The sequence below is a fragment of the Pongo pygmaeus genome, chromosome 17 (genome assembly GCF_028885625.2).
Source record: "Pongo pygmaeus isolate AG05252 chromosome 17, NHGRI_mPonPyg2-v2.0_pri, whole genome shotgun sequence".
Lineage (NCBI taxonomy): Eukaryota > Metazoa > Chordata > Mammalia > Primates > Hominidae > Pongo > Pongo pygmaeus.
The window spans coordinates 46040552-46057137 of record NC_072390.2 but is presented as its reverse complement, the minus strand read 5'-3'; the positions used below and the strand labels follow the sequence as shown (position 1 = coordinate 46057137).

Genomic DNA, 16586 nt, shown 5'->3' with positions numbered 1-16586 from the left:
GGCTAAGGCAGGTGGATCACCTGAGGTCAGGAGTTCGTAGACCAGCCTAGCCAACATGGCGAAATCCCATCTCTACTAAAAATACAAAAATTAGCAAGGCGTGGTGGCATGCGCCTGTAATCCCAGTTACTTGGGAGGCTGAGGCAGGAGAATCGCTTGAACCCAGGAAGCAGAGGTTGCAGTGAGCTGAGATTACGCCACTGCATTCTAGCCTGGACAACAGAGTAAGACTTTGTCTCAAAAAAGGGGGGGAAAAAAAGAAAAAAAAAAAAGAAATGCCTACAGTAAAGAAGTGGGCCCTTAGAATGTGTCTTTTGCTATTTGCTGAAGGTTACAGGAAAATAAGGCTTTCTCATGTACAGAATGTGTCTTTTTAATGGCTGCAGATCATATTTAATACGTGCTTTGCTTACAAGACATTAGAAATTTGGATCTCTCCTAGCGTTCTGCCCAGATGCTTTCTAGAATTACTTTGCTTCTTTGTAAAATTTTGATTCTCTTTTTTTTGGAAGGGACAATAAGGGAATTAAAAAAATCAAGTTAAAATGGAATGAAAAGTGCCTTTCACAGGAATGTTTTATTGTCTCTGTCTGGACTTCTAACATAGCTTATGAGGTGAAAACACTGCTTTAGTAAAAATGGAATACTCTTGGTTCTATGAAATCCCATCCCTCGTCCTTCAGGTCCACTGGAGGAGAAGTCCCTCATTCCTTGGGATTGGTGACGACAGCCGTGGTGGAATAGGAGTAGGGGCTCAGCAGGGCGGCGATGGTGTAGCGGCGGGGGCCGGAGTCGTTGGCTGCGAATACCACCTATGAGAGAAGACAGACAGATCCATTTCTAGCAGAGCCCGAAAAACGTGACAGATGACACACATGACTGACCACTGGAAGTCCAGTGCCAACTTAATTAATTTTATTCTTTTATATTTTGGAACAGTTTGAACAGAAGGAAAAAGCTCAAATATGCTGGCAAGCTAAGCCTTTGGAACCATGCACAGTCCTTAGAGCAGGAGTACAGAATCAGGTCTTGTTTTGCAAATTCACGCCGAAAGTCAGGATGGCCCTAGCTTGACTAAGGGAAATCCCAGAAACCCTAAAGCCTGTATCTATTTTATTGGTTTTAGAAAAAAAAGGTGGGGAGAATGCAAAACTGCACTGAGTCATTGAAGAGCTGCTGCAATAGTGGCTGCCAACCACAGACTTAGAGATTTAGCATTCTGGAGCTGGAAACATTCTTCCCAATTTACAGATGAGCAAACCAGACTTGAATTATTGTATTGCCCCAGTCTACATACTGATGGAACCACAGTAGGAAGGTAAGTCTCCTGTCTCCAAGCCCGGAGATTCCCCAACCCTACTATTCTTTGCATTTTCTAACATGAAGAAGAAAAGTATATTTTTATGTATAACAAGCGATGAAATATGAAGTAAAAGCATTACAGGGCTCTATTTACAATACAGAGTGTGGAGGATCATGGTGGAAATTTGAAATATATATGCATGCACTAGAGCTCATTTAAGCTTTGTAACTGGGCAAATTGTGGATCAAAATGCTGTTCCAGATAGTCACACAGTTCTGTCAAATCAGTAGAATATCTGCGACTCAGGTGCTGGGACAGCCTTGGTTCTCAGAGTGAGGCAAGTTGGGATATATTGAGGTCAGGAAAGAGGTAGAAGACAGTAAAGATGTGTTTAATTTGATTTATTTTGTATACAGGCCTTGGGTTGAGGTTTGGACACACTCTGCATAAAAACATTTTGTTCCAAATATGGGAAAAAGAAACTCGGATTACTTAGGGATAGGAGGAAAAAAGGATCTGAGTGAGTCATACCAAAAATAAAAATAATATTGGGGCAAGAAGAAGTGAGAATCACCTAAGAATCTCTTAAGAAGAAAGGGCTCCCCTTAAGGCCAATTCCCTAGAATCAACTAATAAAAATGTCTTTTGTCTTATGGTGACATTGACCTTCAGCCCACTTGATTCTTCTTAAAAATTGTAAGAGGCATAGTCTGTAATCAAAAATCCATGAAGTAGCTGGGCACGGTGGCTCACACCTGTAATCCCAGCACTTTGGGAGCCTGAGACAGGTGAATCACCTGAGGTCTGGAGTTCAGACCAGCCTGGCCAACGTGGTGAAAACCTGTCTTTACGAAAAATACAAAAATTAGCCTGGTGTGGTGGCGCACACCTGTAGTCCCAGCTACTCAGGAGGCTGAGGCAGGAGAATTGCTTGAACCTGGGAGGCAGAGGTTGCAGTGAGCTGAGATTGCACCACTGCATTCCAGCCTGGGTGACAGAGCAAAACTCCATCTCAAAAAAAAAGAAAAAAAAAAATCCATGAAGTGAAGAGGCCTAAGAGCTCATAATAAAAGTTTCCAATTTCCCTTGGTAAATCTAATACGACCACCTGGGTCACTGGCCAAGGTAGAGGTGACCAGTTCTGAAGGAGGCATTTATCAGAAGAAGCTGCATGAAGCCCACCATGCACCTGTCACCAAAGTGAGGCACTGGGACTCATCTCTCACTACTCGCTCTCTCTTGTTCTTCATATTTATCTGGGCTTCAAGCTGGGCTGACGGTCCTGCCTAATCTGTCTTACTTCAGTCCTTTCCCTCCATTCCAAGGGTAGGGATGTATTTTCATTTCTGAATCTCCAGCATCTAGCAGAGTGTTCCACACATAGAATGCTTTTTTAAAATGTTTGTTGAATGAATACTGCAAGAGTGAAGAGCAGACAAGGAAGCTAAGATCTAATGAAAGAGAACAACATGTGGGCAGTATGTCAATGCACCTTTTTAGATGGTTCCCATCAGGCTGAGACCCAAGTCTTGGGCAAACAATGGTCTCAGGTAGGCAGATCTATTACTCGAGGGTAGGGGCTGAGACTCTAGGGGCAATGTCTTGTGCTGGGCGCCGCCGAAACCCTGCTCCTGCCCTGACTGGGGTCCATGTCTTGCTGCCTGGCTGAGGGGTAGTCAGGGACATGCTCCTTGGTAGATGGGGCTCTCTTGTTGCCTTGTGGGCCCCAGAAGTCAAACAAGCCCCTGTTGTTTCCCTGGTAACATTGTCTAATAAAGGAACCACTTTATAGCAATTGAAAGTCTCATCCATGACTAAGCCAGAGAATAGTTCCCTTTCATGCCGAGCTATTTTTGATGGAATTAGTTGATCTTTAACTCTGACCAACGTGTCTGGATTCTATTTCCATGACAGCCATCTGTTTCAAATGACTTAAGAAATTAAGGAGAAGGCAGGGGGATTGGGTCCATGTATAACTGTTTGAAGATCCTCACTATAGGCAGGGGAACACAGCACGTTACAAATGTGGCTTTGCTTTTTTTAAGCTTGGCTTTTCACAAGGGAAAAAGTTTCCTGGGGCATAATGCGAGGCATAGCAGAACTGAGGGCAAACCCAGCCTGGGCCTTAATTGTAAACATTTCTACTTGTGTATTTCCTAGCCTTGTGACCTTTGACAAGTTTTTTTGACTTCCTGGTGCCTCATTTTCTTCGTCTGTAAGATGGCGATAATAATAGGACTGACCTCAGTGGCTTATTTCTGAGGATTAAGTAGGTTAAATATGGAAAACACTTAAAATTGTGTCTGCCACATGGTGTATGCTTGGTAAATGTTATCTATTGTGTTGCCATTATTACTTTGATTTTATTGTCTCTATAGGTGTGTGTTGCCAAGAATCACTTGTCCAAACCTCCGAGGAGCCAGATGTGTTTTGGAATGAAGAATGTTGTGGGTTTTCGAGAAATAAAATGGTGCATCTCTTGTTACACTCTACGTGGGGTCTGGAGGGCTGCCTCATAAACTATTATTTCAACAGCAAATACATCAATATTCATATAAAGTGGAATGAATAGACTATGAATAGTGTCATGTAAGTTCAAGTCATGTTACTAAGTGGATTTTCATCAAAGTCAAAAAGAAATTTGCTTCTCAGAGTTGTGAATTTTTTCTTGTATAATAGGAAAGGGAACCTTTGTTCATTCATCACCTTCCTTAGGACATTTCTGTGGTACACTAAGTAAAACTGTGCATTTCCTGGGATGCCAAAAGCAAAAACCAAAACCAAAACAACCCTCAGAGGTCTGTATACTCACCTCTGCATGCTCATGGAATGGGGAGATGCCAAGTGCCTTCCAGTAAGATTTGGTGTCTATTTCCACTTTGTATATCCCTTCTACAAATTCCTCCTCAGTTGTGAGCCCATGCAGCTCTCCAGACTCACTGGTTTTCCTATAAGGTGTGAAAGTCTGGGTTAAGTTAGGCATGGAGGAAACAAATGGCATGGCAAAGTAATACCCACCCCGACTAACACACGTAAACATGTTATATACATTTCCCCTCAACTAAGTCAGAAGTAGGGAAAACTCGTAACTGAAGTTAAATGGCAAAAAGTTTGTAAAAACTTTTTGAAAAGCTCATGGTAGATTTTTTCTCTGATAAGAAGAGAATGTAGGTATAATTTTTTTTTTTTGAGACAGAGTTTTACTCTTGTCACCCAGGCTGGAGTGCAATGGCGCGATCTCAGCTCACTGCAACCTCCGCCTCCTAGATTCAAGGGATTCTTCAGCCTCAGCCTCCCAATTAGCTGGGATTACAGGCGCCTGCCACCATGCCTGGCTAATTTTTGTATTTTTCATAAAATTACATGTTGGCCAGGCTGGTCTTGAACTCCTGACCTCAGATGATATGCCCACTTCGGCATCCCAAAGTGCTGGGATTACAGGCATGAGCCACCGTGCCCGGCCGGGTATAATGTTTACTTAAGAAAGAGTCCTTGTGATTCAAGATTGATGATTGGATGGAAGTGGCCACAGCTGTTCTAACTCTGCACTTCTCCAGGACAGCAGGATCTCGATCCTCTCCCTTGTGGTGTGAGGATACCTTTGAGAGCATCTGCACACCACCAGGGAGTATCATTTGCACACACAGTGGAAAACCTAAAGTAGGAAGAAAAACCAGTATCTGACTCTTTTCCCTTTTATATATTTAACCTCTCTGATAACTCAACTCTTTGCCAGCAACAAACACTAGGCAACTTCTCTTTCCATGTAAGTACCAGCTCCATAGTTGAATGTTGAAAATTGCTTCCCATTAGACTGCAACAGATAAAAATAGCCGTTGTCTTTACTGACTCTGATTATGCACCTCCTCCTTCCTTCTTTTCACTTCTTTTTTTTTTTTTTTTTTTTGTCCTGGTGCAAGCAAAAAGATTCACAAGAACATTGGAATATTTTTGGTGTCCATTCTGCCTCTCCCTTAGAATAGTCCCGTAACCACGTTTCATGTTATGCTTGGCATTTTATATAAACATAAATGAATTATCAAATAAAAAGCCAGTTAAAACCAGACCTAAGAAAATGATCTTCCCAATAATGGTTGAAGAATCATGTGGTTCTTGGGGTTCAATTAAAACCCAACAGAAATTCTTCTCTGAGGAGACGTAAATACTTAGCAGTTCCTCTTCTGCTGAGTGCGAAGGGTCTCCTGATTGCTCTGTCTTCTCGTCACTTTGCTTAGGTTTATTAATATGTATTTTCCTTGAAGTTTTTGCTGGTGCAGGTAGGAAAACTCCATGAAAATTGTGAACTGGCTAATGAAGGTGAGAAGTCACTCTTGCACATGAAGTTGGGTGATCGTGAGATTAGTCTGGGGCTGTACTTTGCCTCATGGATCCATCTCTTCTATCTTTTTTTTTTTTAACTGAGCTTGACAGCCCCCAGCCTTGCACACAGTAGGTGCCCCAAAGTGTTCATTAGGCAAAAGCCCTGGGTTTGGGGTGATCCAAATTAACTACAGACAGATGCCTGGTTAATAATATTTCTGAATTCCTTTCCTTTTGTTAATGGGTTAATACACATTGTACCTCTTTCCTAAAATTCTGAGACAAGGACTCTCAGCTTTGGTGTTACCCAGGGACACCAGGGAATCTGTGAAACTCCTAAGATCACATCTATGGTTTTGTGTATGTATGTATCTGTGCATTTTTTCTGGGCATAGAATGTTTACTTTTCATCACCTACATAAAGTGGTCTGTGACCCAAAAGGTTGTAAACCACAGCTAGAGGAGAGGAGTTCTGATTCCTTCTTTTCTCTACTGTCTGCCCCTAAATGATGCTCAGGTTCCTGGTCACTTCCTAGCTAAGCAAAACAAAAAGAGGGCATCCTTCAGAGGGCATACTTGACCTCTGCCCACATTTTTCAATCTACTTGTAAATTCTTTAGCAGATGATGTGAGCCTCTCTCTACCAAGTGAGGGGCAAACAGGAAGATAAAACCAAGTCCCGTGGGAGGGTTGTTTGGCAACTTACCCAGAGGCAAATGGCTCCCAGGTCTCATCAGCAGCCTTTTTGAACACATTCACAGCCACATTGACGGCAGGACTGCCTCGGACAGCGTCTAGAACTTTGACCATCAGAGGACACTTGGATTCACCAGCGCCCTGGGTGTAGAGAAGACACGTGAGAAGTTAACAAAATTGATCAGAGTGAAAGGATTTATTCTTTATGGTGTTAGAAATCTGGAGCGAAACAAGAATTACACACTGATCCCATTATCAGGAACGTAAGTGTTGACAATTAATGAGCTTCCCTACTCAGTATAACACAGACACAATTGTTTCCAAAGCAAGAATGGTTTCTGCCTCCAGACACACTGCTATCAACCAGGGATGTGTATAATGAATTTTAAGGGAGAAAATAGGCCCCCTGAGAACAGTTGCTTTGTTAAACTTCTCCATTTGAGTGGAATTACTGAAAAGATGTAGTGTACCACACATAGGACCAAACAGTTTTTCCTGAGATCATTTTAGTTGTTGCTATAGTCACTCCCTCTTACCAGTTGTTATAAAATAATGTCAGACTACATCCAGACCCATTTTATAGTATTAGTTAATTCTTCTAGAGGGTTTAAGAATTAGGTATCTGACTAGAATATTGTTCACTAAGCCTTTTAAAGATTAATCAATAAATACATTTTGATTAACCATAGGGCCAGAATATAATCTCCTGCAGTTTGCCCCCCAAATACATTTTATAAAGGGATACTTTTCTGAAAATTCAGTATTAACAGCTTCGTTAATATCATATCTTTATTTCTATCATCTATCTGAGGAAACAGAGGTACCAGACATTACAAACCCAATGCACCAAAGCAATGAGGTAGAATGCTCACAGTTCAAGTCCCAGCTCAGTAAGCTCAGCGGAACTTCATTCTTTTTGAAGTTGGAATTAATGATATTAAAAATAGATGCTGGGTACCCTTGCCCTAGTAACAAAAGCTGGCTGGCAAAGCTGGAAGGAGTCACTTCTACTTCATTTAGCGTGAATCTTAAATGTAGGAATGGGTTGTCACAGAAACACTCACCGTAGGGCCAGCCTCAGACACAAATACCAGTCCAGCAAGGCAGAGGAGGAGCAGACGATGAGAAGCCATCCTGCCAAGAATGAGTGGACTTCTGTGATGGCTGCTCCCAGCCTGGGGCTTTTATACTCACTTGTCCTGAGCTAGGCTGCTTATCCCTGCCAATCTGACTGCAAACCTGCTGATTCTGATTATTGACTTAGTCAACAAAGAGAGAATAAGTAACCCATACAAATATGAACCTTGTCTAAAGAGATTAGAGCGTCGGAATGTTAGTTCTATGAAATATTCTTAATAGGTCATTTGACCAGTTAGGTCACCAAAACAATCAAAACAAAACAAAAATAGTCTTCTCCCTGTGTGACTGCGTGCACTAACATTCTTGGGGGTAATTTTTTCCTCCATCACGTATTTCTATGCATGTTTTCCATTTTTATACATTTTTTGTCTTTCATTTTAGGTGCAAGATTTTAGACAGATGCAAGTTGTCATGTATTTCATGTTGAATGACATTTAGCTGCACAGGCTTAAATATAGCACATTAGAAAATGTTTGCACTTGATGGATCCATGGGTCAACAAGGAAAAACCCTTGGCAGTGCTCACATTTTTAAAAGCCTACATTTTAGCCAAACTAAGTCATTTGGAAGCTTTGCTTAGTCAGCAATTTCTCCACAATGTGTGTGTGCATGTGTGTATGTGTGTGTGTGTTCTGCCCAGATAAAGTCCACTTCAATCTAAGACAGAATGGCATCTTCCCTCTCTCCCTCCCTCCGTCCTTCCCTCCCTCCCTTCGTCCTTCCCTCCCTCCCTCTCTTCCTTCCTTCCTTTTTTCCTTCTTTTTGACAGGGTCTCACTCCAACGCCCTGGCTCGAGTGCAGTGACACGATCACAGCTCACTGCAGCCTTGACCTCCCACCTCAGCCTCTTGCCCAGGCTGGTCTCGAACTCCTGGGCTCAAGTGATCTGCCCACCTTGGCCTTCCAAAGTGCTGGGATTACACGTGTGAGCCACTGAGCTGGGCCAGAATGGCATATTTCAACCTGGCATTGATGACCCTGAAATACAGAGAACCAAATCTTCTTTACTGACTCTCCTGCATTGGGCATGCAGGAACAAGGCTGACAGCTGTTTTTGACAGAACCAAACTTGCTGGAAGAAAGTAGAGATGACTGTGAGAACCAGAAGCCATGATTGACAACAGATTCTTTTCCTCCTGGCCGACTTATTAATACAAGTCCAGAAATTATGATGATTTGATGATTCATTAATCACGTACAAAATCCTGTGTGTGTATGTGTGTGTGTGCGTGTGTGCATGTGTGTGTGTGCACTAGCATGCGTGGCTTTGTTCATGGATAAACTAAGGCAGGTTTTCGTCCTTATAAGACAAATATGTAGAAGACATAGAGAAGACAAATATTTTGGACAAATACAAGCCAAGAGCAAGTCCGGTTTGGAGCACTAAGAATTGAGGGAACATTCCCATAACTGATAGAGTCAGATGAGAAAAAATTCAACAAGAAATTGTGAAGCACAGGAGCTTACAGGGAGTAGTGGAAGGGACAGAAAGCCTTTCAGGAACATGGGAATGTGCAGGAGAGGACTTGGGGAGGTGGGTTGACCCCTCACAGCAATGAGCAAATGTAGTTGAGACCATAACTAGGAATGGAGTCTTCGACCCTTAGAGTTTGACTAGGAAGCAGCAGCAGAAAGACTTTTGCATTTGGGGTTGGATGACCAGAGTCATTTGATCCCAGTTCTGCTGCCCCGTTTCCCGGATGACCTTCTATGAGTTATTTACTATCTCAGATACTCGGCCAACTCGTTTGTAAAATAGAAGTGCCTACTATTCTACTTCAAAGGACTGTTCTAATAACCTTTAATATGAGAGGATGTACAAGCCTTTTGTAAGCTGTAAACCACTATCTTGCTGTAAAAGCATAACTAATAGAATTTGGTTCAACATCTATGCCTCGGGAGAAAATCCTTTCTCAAATAACATCTTTCATATATTGTCATCCAATATCCTCTTGATAATTTCCTATTGCTCAGAACCTGGATAGAGAGCCTTTTCTCTGGCTATGAATCATAAATATTTGGAAGTTCTTTCATAACCCAAGCAAAATCTAATGTGCACGCGTTTCAGCACTGTACCCTGTTGAAACTAAGAATCATCTCTTGTAGACCCTGTGAACTGGCAACCCTGGGCTGCCATCAGCCCATAGATATGTTATATTTGGGCTGCACACAGTCTCTTTAAACATTTTGTAATAGTTGCCAAAATTAAAAATTGAGACATGCTGCATAAAAATTTGGATTTCTTGCTTCTCTTAAATCAAAAATATTGGCAGCTTTAGGCCAACATTTACACATGACAGTGATCATCAGAACGTCACTCTCAGACATCACTACTCCCCAGGCCTCCCTGCCAATGCTGAGGCTTGGTGATTCTCTAGTGGCATATCATGCTTGAGCTTTTATCTTTTCTTACACATGGCCCGTTTCTTTCATCTGTGTTTCTGCCCAGCCTTTTGAAAAACTGAGTTTGTGATTGCTGGTCTTCCAACAGCCATGTAAGTAGTATTTTCTTTTTGCCAAATAGACATTCCCACTTCTGTGAATGAATCTTGTTTAGACATAGCTCCTAAGATCCTCAGCATCCTGAACTTCCTTTTCTGGCATACTCCCCTTGGTCAAAGTTTCTCTTCAAATGTGATGCTCTGAACAAGACACAGTCCCTGAAGTAGATCAGGCCACAGGATGTCAAGACTGTTGCCTCCCTTGGCAGGCACTTTAGTGCAAATGTTGTACCCAGAATCCATCTGTAACTGTAGTAACTGTGACCCTCCCTTTGTCATAACACTACCCACTGTGATCTGTTGGCCACAATAATCTAAAATGACCTATATTATCTGTCATCCTGTGCTTTGATCATTTATGAATTTTGACCCAAATATGGGACCCTGTGTTTGTATCTGATATATCTCATCCTGTTAGTTTCAACCCACCACTTGATCCTTGATATGGTCAGGCTTTGTGTCCCCACCCAAATCTCATCTTGAATTATAACCCCCATAATCCCCATGTGTCAAGGGAGAGAGCAGGTGGAGGTGATTGAATCATGAGGGGCGGTTCCCTCATGCTGTTCTTGTGATAGTGAGTGAGTTCTCACAGGTTCTGGTAGTTTTACAAGGGGCTTTTCCGCCTTTGCTTGGCACTTCTTCCTGCCGCCTTGTGAGGAAGGTGCTTTGCTTCCCCTTCATCTTCTACCATGATTGTAAGTTTCCTGAGGCCTCCCCAGTTATGCTGAACTGTGAGTCAATTAAACCTCTTTCCTTTATAAATTACCCAGCCTCAGGCAGTTCTTTATAGCCGTATGAAAACGGACTAATACAATCCTATTGGCATCATTTAATAGTTGTTCTGTAAATTCCTCTTAGAACATTTTTCAGGCCATGCCCTTGGTCACTTTGACTTGCTTGCTTTCTGAACAATCATTGCTCTGGAAATCATTAACGAAATCTGCATTTGAATAAGACAAGGAAGTGGGGAGAAAGTCAGGCAATTCAGGGTACAGAGAAGATCCTAAATTTCATTGGAAAATCACTGATAAAGCTTACAGAGATAAAGATTATTTTTTAATATAAAAAGACGAGAGGGTACAAAAAATAGAAAGAATAAGATCTACTATTTGATAGCACAACAGAGTGACTATAATTAATAATTCTATATTTTAAAATAAAGAGTGTAATTGGATTGTTTGTAACTGAAAAGATAAATGCTTGAGGAGATGGATACCCCATTCTCCATGATGTCCTTATTTCACGTTGCATGCCTGTATTAAAACATTGCGTGTACCCCATAAATATATACACCTACTATGTAGCCACAAAAATTAAAATTAAAATTAAAAGATATAAAAATAAGAGAAAATTTTGGTAGAGAATTAAAGATTAAATGTAGGTAGTCTGGAGTCAAAGTGAGAGTTCTGGGAGAAGAAGCTTGCAGTGTTTTAGGTGAGAGAAAACCAAGGCTGAAGCATGAAGGAAAAAGCAAAAAACGGAGATGGAATGCATTATTTGTTAAATGAATGCTTGTATGGAACCAATGGCAATGACAAATACAAGAAAAATCCAGTGTTTCTTGCCTAAGAAGCAATTTATGATAAGAGAGGGTTATAGGGCTAAACGTATACTCTCAAAGATAAGAAGGTCTTCCTTTCCTGTGTTTATTTGAGTTTGCGAAAGCTCTTTTTGGAGGATGGTTACATAGGATCCATGAAGGGGAATGAATTAAGGTCAATGGTCGCCACATTCCTGGAGGCCTAAGTGGTTGCTGCAGATACTGTGTGCTTGGGCACGATCAGTAGCTATGAAGATCCAATGCCTTAAAACAAAAGGAGCACCAGTGAAGCATTTCAGTTACAAGTTTATGTCTTTTCTTAGCTACGTACTGTTTTTCCTCTCAATCTGACTATAGGGCTGTAGCATAGATGTTTAATTGAGGTGAAAAAGATGAATTTGATGACAACATTTCTTCTCCTCCTACAGAATATGCTGTGATTAATGAACAAGTTGCCTGGCTCTTAGTTTAGGGTTCTTCTGCCCTCTTCCTTATAATGGGCAGGTTTCTCTATGAAAAATTTTGATATTATAGATAAACCCTTTCTTCTTGGTTTATTTTCTGAGGGTGCCTGTCAGCTGCTAGACAGTGATCTGTTGATACTGAAATGCCCACTAATATTAATATGTCTAAGCTGATTACCCCGAGTTGGGCATAGGCTAGCCGAGTGCTGAGACTGGGCCTCATGGTGGGGGTTAGGGGAGAGTGGAAATGATGGTATTTGGGGGCCCCGGATCTTTGCAGGTTGAATAATTCAACTTTGTCAGCTCCCCTTGAGGTGAATAAGCCTCGGGGGTTTGATTAATGGTAAGCAAGTCATAAAAGATTCATGTTAAAACCATAATACCAGTTTAATTAATAGTTAGATGGTTGCTAGGTAAGCGAGAAATTGGAGCAAAGGGCCCGGGCTAATTTTTTGAGAGTATTTCATCCGGACTGCAGGAAAGCCTAGGAAAGTTATCTGACTTCTCTGCAGCACATACCTTTCTTGTGTTTGGAATGCCCGTGTCTGCCTTATCTGGCATGCCTCTCCTCCGCCAGTGTTGAATAAACACATAAAAAGCCTTTTCCCTTATCTTCCCTTCTTCCCTTGTCCATGTAAATAGCCATCCAAGTAAAGGCAAACATTATCTAGGATATATTAATTAGACCATATTTTATTTTTGTTAATTGTAGTTTGAATTTCTTGGTTGAATTTTGGGGGCTAACCTGGTTGGGAACAACCATTGAGAACTCCCTTGTGTAAGAATCTTCCACAACTCTTAGCCTGCGTGCTGCCATGCCCCATATTTGGGGACTGTATAACCAAGAGTGGCAACTTCAGTCCCACCCATGGCTTGAGAACACACCTGTCACTATCTGGGGAATTTTGCTGTATATCAGTAGCTCTGATGATTCAGGCAAGACACCCATGTCTTGGTCCAGGTTCATATCTGTCTTAGTGATCACACACGTGTTAGAAGATTTTATCCATAAACAGTTATTAGACACAGTTAAGAGTTTTGGCTTCTAGAATTACTCAAAGCTCACCCACCCCTACCTATGAGGCATATATGCAGACAAAAGAGGAAGTTTAAATTTTTAAGGTGTTTTTTTAAAAGAATCTATTTGGCACGTTTCCTTTGGGCTTCTTTTATCTCCCCCCACCCCGCCCCCCGGAGCTCTCATGCAGCTAGTGTAGCAAAACAAACTCGAAGTTGGAGGCCACTTAGGTGGCCTCTCTGGCCATGATCTGTGAAGGAAGGAGGAAGTGGGGTGTGGCCTTCTGGATACCTGATATGATATACACCATTTCCTCTCCAAACATATCCTTGTGATGTTTAATAACTTATCCCATTTACCAAGAGACTGCATTGGGGTATGGGTCAATTGCACCAGCCAGGATTAAAGAGGATTTATTTGGTTGACTCTGTGTCTGTACTTACATATCCCTTAGATCAGCTGTACTGATTCTGTGGCCATAATCCATCGTGCATGGTTCAGGATATAGATTTTGGCTACTTCTATTTTCTTTCAACCTTGGAACTGAGAGAGATATTTTAAATTCAGCAACTAATTTAAAAGAAGCAACTATTAAGCATCTTCCTAATGTGAGCCAATGTGCTAGCCATCACTATGGGAGCTATCAAGAGAGGCATGTGCCTTCAAATTGCTTATAATTTAATTATTAAGAACATATACATATGAAAAAATGCTCAACATCACTGGTCCTTACAGAAATACAAATCAAAACTACACTGAGATATCATCTCACACCTGTCAGAATGGCTACTACTAAAAAGTCAAAAAACAGATGCTGGTGAGGTTGCAGAGAAAAAGGAACGCTTTTACACTGTTGGTGTGAGTGTAAATTAGTTCAACAATTGTGGAAGACAGTGTGGCAACTCCTCAAAGATCTAGAGGCAGAAATACCATTTGACCCAGCAATCCCATGACTGGGTATATACTCAAAGGAATATAAATCATTCTATTATAAAGACACATGCATGCGTATATTTATTGCAGCACTATTCACAATAGCAGAGACATGGAATCAACCCAAATGCCCATCAATGATAAACTGAATAAAGAAAACGTGGCATACACACACCATGGAATGCTATGCAGAAATAAAAAGGAATGAGATCATGCTCTTTGCAGGAACATGGATGGAGCTGGAAGACATTATCCTCAGCAAATGAATGCAGAAACAGAAGACCAACTACCACATGTTGTCACTTATAAGTGGGAGCTGAATGATGAAAACACATGGACACATGGGGGGAACAACACACACTGGGGCCTGTTGGAGGGGGGCAACTGGGGGAGGGAGAGCATCAGGAAGAATAGCTAATGGACGCTGGGCTTAATACTTAGGTGATGGGATGATCTGTGCAGCAAACCACCATGGCACACTTTTACCTATGTAACAAACCTGCACATCCTGCACATGTACCCCTGAACTTAAAATAAAAGTTGAAGAAGTAGGAAAAAATATGCCCAGTCAACAGGAAACAGTTGATAAGGTGGATGGTAATTCATAGGGGGAGGAAGTGACTTTGGGATCGTGGAAGGTGTCTGTGAAGAGGTGAGATTGAAGCTTGATCATCAAGGAGAAATACAATCTACAGAGAAAAAAGGAGCAGTGTGTGGAATTCCTCTCCCATACAAGTCGGAAAGCATTTGAGAGCTTCAAGTTGATGGGGTTGGAAGAAGAAATTAATGGCGTGAGTGCTGTGGAACCAGGAATGGAGGAAAATCCAGAACCTAGGAGTAGTAACCAAGCGTAGAATCTGACGAAGCATCAATCAGTGTTAATGGGCTAGGGTGAGAGGGTCGGACCAAGAGTAAGGCAGTGGGATAGTCATGGAGACAATGGAACAAGCAGGTCAGGAGGGGTAGGAGCAGTTCTAGAGCCTGGGATCTGATGGAGTCTGGGCCCTAGAGACATCTGAATGCTGTGCTTCTTCAGTTTTCCACATGCATAAAAATAATTTTTATATAGATAAAATTATATATATTATATATACACACATATTTATTGTGTGTGTGTGTGTGTGTGTGTGTGTGTGTGTGTGTATTAGCATTTTGGGATAAATGGAAGAGATTGCTCCATTTGGAGATAATGAGCCCAGGGAATCCAGCTTCCCCAGGCCTCATTTGGCAACTCCAAGGGCAGAAGGGACCATTCCTGTAAACCATTTATTACACCTAGTTTGGGAATTTCAGCATAACACACTGAGGCCTAGTTAAGAGTGTTTGGCTATGATATTTGTTATTGCTATCATAGATGTTATCGGACTCTTGGAGCCTCTTCAGAGAAGGAAGGATGAGGGAGTGTCTCTGAGCACTGAGTTTACAGGACAAGACAATCTGTTTTACAAGACATAGAAACCAGAATGAGTGCAGGTGCAAAAGTGGAAGAACACTAGGCATGGCCTGAGAACAAGGAGTAGAGCAGGGCCTACCGTGTGGATTAGATGAACCTAATGAGATGAGCCAGAGACACCATTTGGAGTCAGACTGTGGAGGATCTTTAGTGTTCTCCCGAGAAGTTTGAGTTTTCTCTGTAAGTAAAAACATAAACCTATCTGGTAATTCAGGGCTATTACCTGTGGAGCACTCTATCTCATGAGGTGGGGCGCCCCATTGCCACTAGGGTACCCAAGTAGAAGCTCGCTGACCTCAAGCAGGAGTACTTGGGATGGGGATCAGCAGTGAGTCAGAGTTGGAAATTCATGACCTTCAAAGTCCTTTCCACTAACGAGTCTATATAAAGGGGTTATTGAGAGTTCTGAGAGTGCTGGGTTATTGACAGAACAAAAATTAAAAGAGGTTATTGAGAGTTCTGGGTTATTGACAGAACAACAGGATGGAAACTGGAGAGACTGAGCCTGGAAGAATCTGGAGGAGAAAAATATACAGGCTAAGTGGCCATTTAGGACACTAATATAGTTGTGTAATAAGTAGGGTCCAGCCTGTGGGTCAAGGTTATCTGCACCCCCTGCCCTTCTGGAGTTATTGCAGATTCTCAAGGCTATATGCACACTTGTATTTTCTCAACGAAATGTTATTAAAAAGACCTCTATTATGTGAAGGTCTGAATATATTTTATCATACTTTTAAAAGATATATTGCACTATAATTTACATATGGTAAAATTCTTTTTTAGGTGTACAGTTATATGAATTTTGACAAATGTATGTCAGTCATGTAATTAACAACAGAATCAAGAGTTGTAATATTTCCATCCAAAAAGTTTTCTCACACCATTTTGTAGTGAATTTCCTCCTTCCTCCCAGCCCGCAGCAACCACTGATTTGTTTTCTGTGGCTATAGTTTTGCCTGTTCCACAATGTCATACCCATTGAGTCCTGCAGTAAATAGCTTTGTCAGTGTGGCTTCTTGAAGTTGGCATAATTCCTTTTAACAGTCCTCTATGTTGTTGCATGTTTTTATTAATTTTTTCTTTAATTTACTAGTAGTATTCAATGGAGTAGATACATTACAATTTATCAGTTTGCCACTTAGCAGACATTTCAGTTGTTTCCAGTTTTTGGTGATTGTCTCATACATTTTCAAATGTAAAAAACAATGTTCTTGC

The 16586-nt window shown here is 41.5% G+C and overlaps 1 protein-coding gene across 1 annotated transcript; it reads right to left on the bottom strand.

Annotated features, from left to right (window-relative positions):
* Positions 1–551: 551 nt before the first annotated feature.
* TTR (transthyretin) lies at positions 552–7478 on the bottom strand. Its single transcript, XM_054460296.2, has 4 exons — positions 7384–7478; positions 6330–6460; positions 4116–4251; positions 552–812 (listed from the first exon to the last, which is right to left on the bottom strand). Exons 1-4 carry the CDS (start codon positions 7450–7452, stop codon positions 705–707), a joined length of 444 nt encoding a protein of 147 aa, XP_054316271.1. The 5' UTR covers positions 7453–7478; the 3' UTR covers positions 552–704.
* Between the last annotated feature and the right edge of the window lie 9108 nt (positions 7479–16586).

What these genes read in the sequence shown, in the direction of transcription:
- TTR (XM_054460296.2), bottom strand. Translation starts at nt 7,452, where the DNA reads ATGGCTTCTCATCGTCTGCTCCTCCTCTGCCTTGCTGGACTGGTATTT. An exon ending in TGGGAGCCATTTGCCTCTGG is followed by an intron (nt 4,252 to 6,329) that starts GTAAGTTGCCAA and finishes CACACCTTATAG; the next exon opens with GAAAACCAGTGAGTCTGGAG. An exon ending in CATTCCATGAGCATGCAGAG is followed by an intron (nt 813 to 4,115) that starts GTGAGTATACAG and finishes CTTCTCTCATAG; the next exon opens with GTGGTATTCGCAGCCAACGA.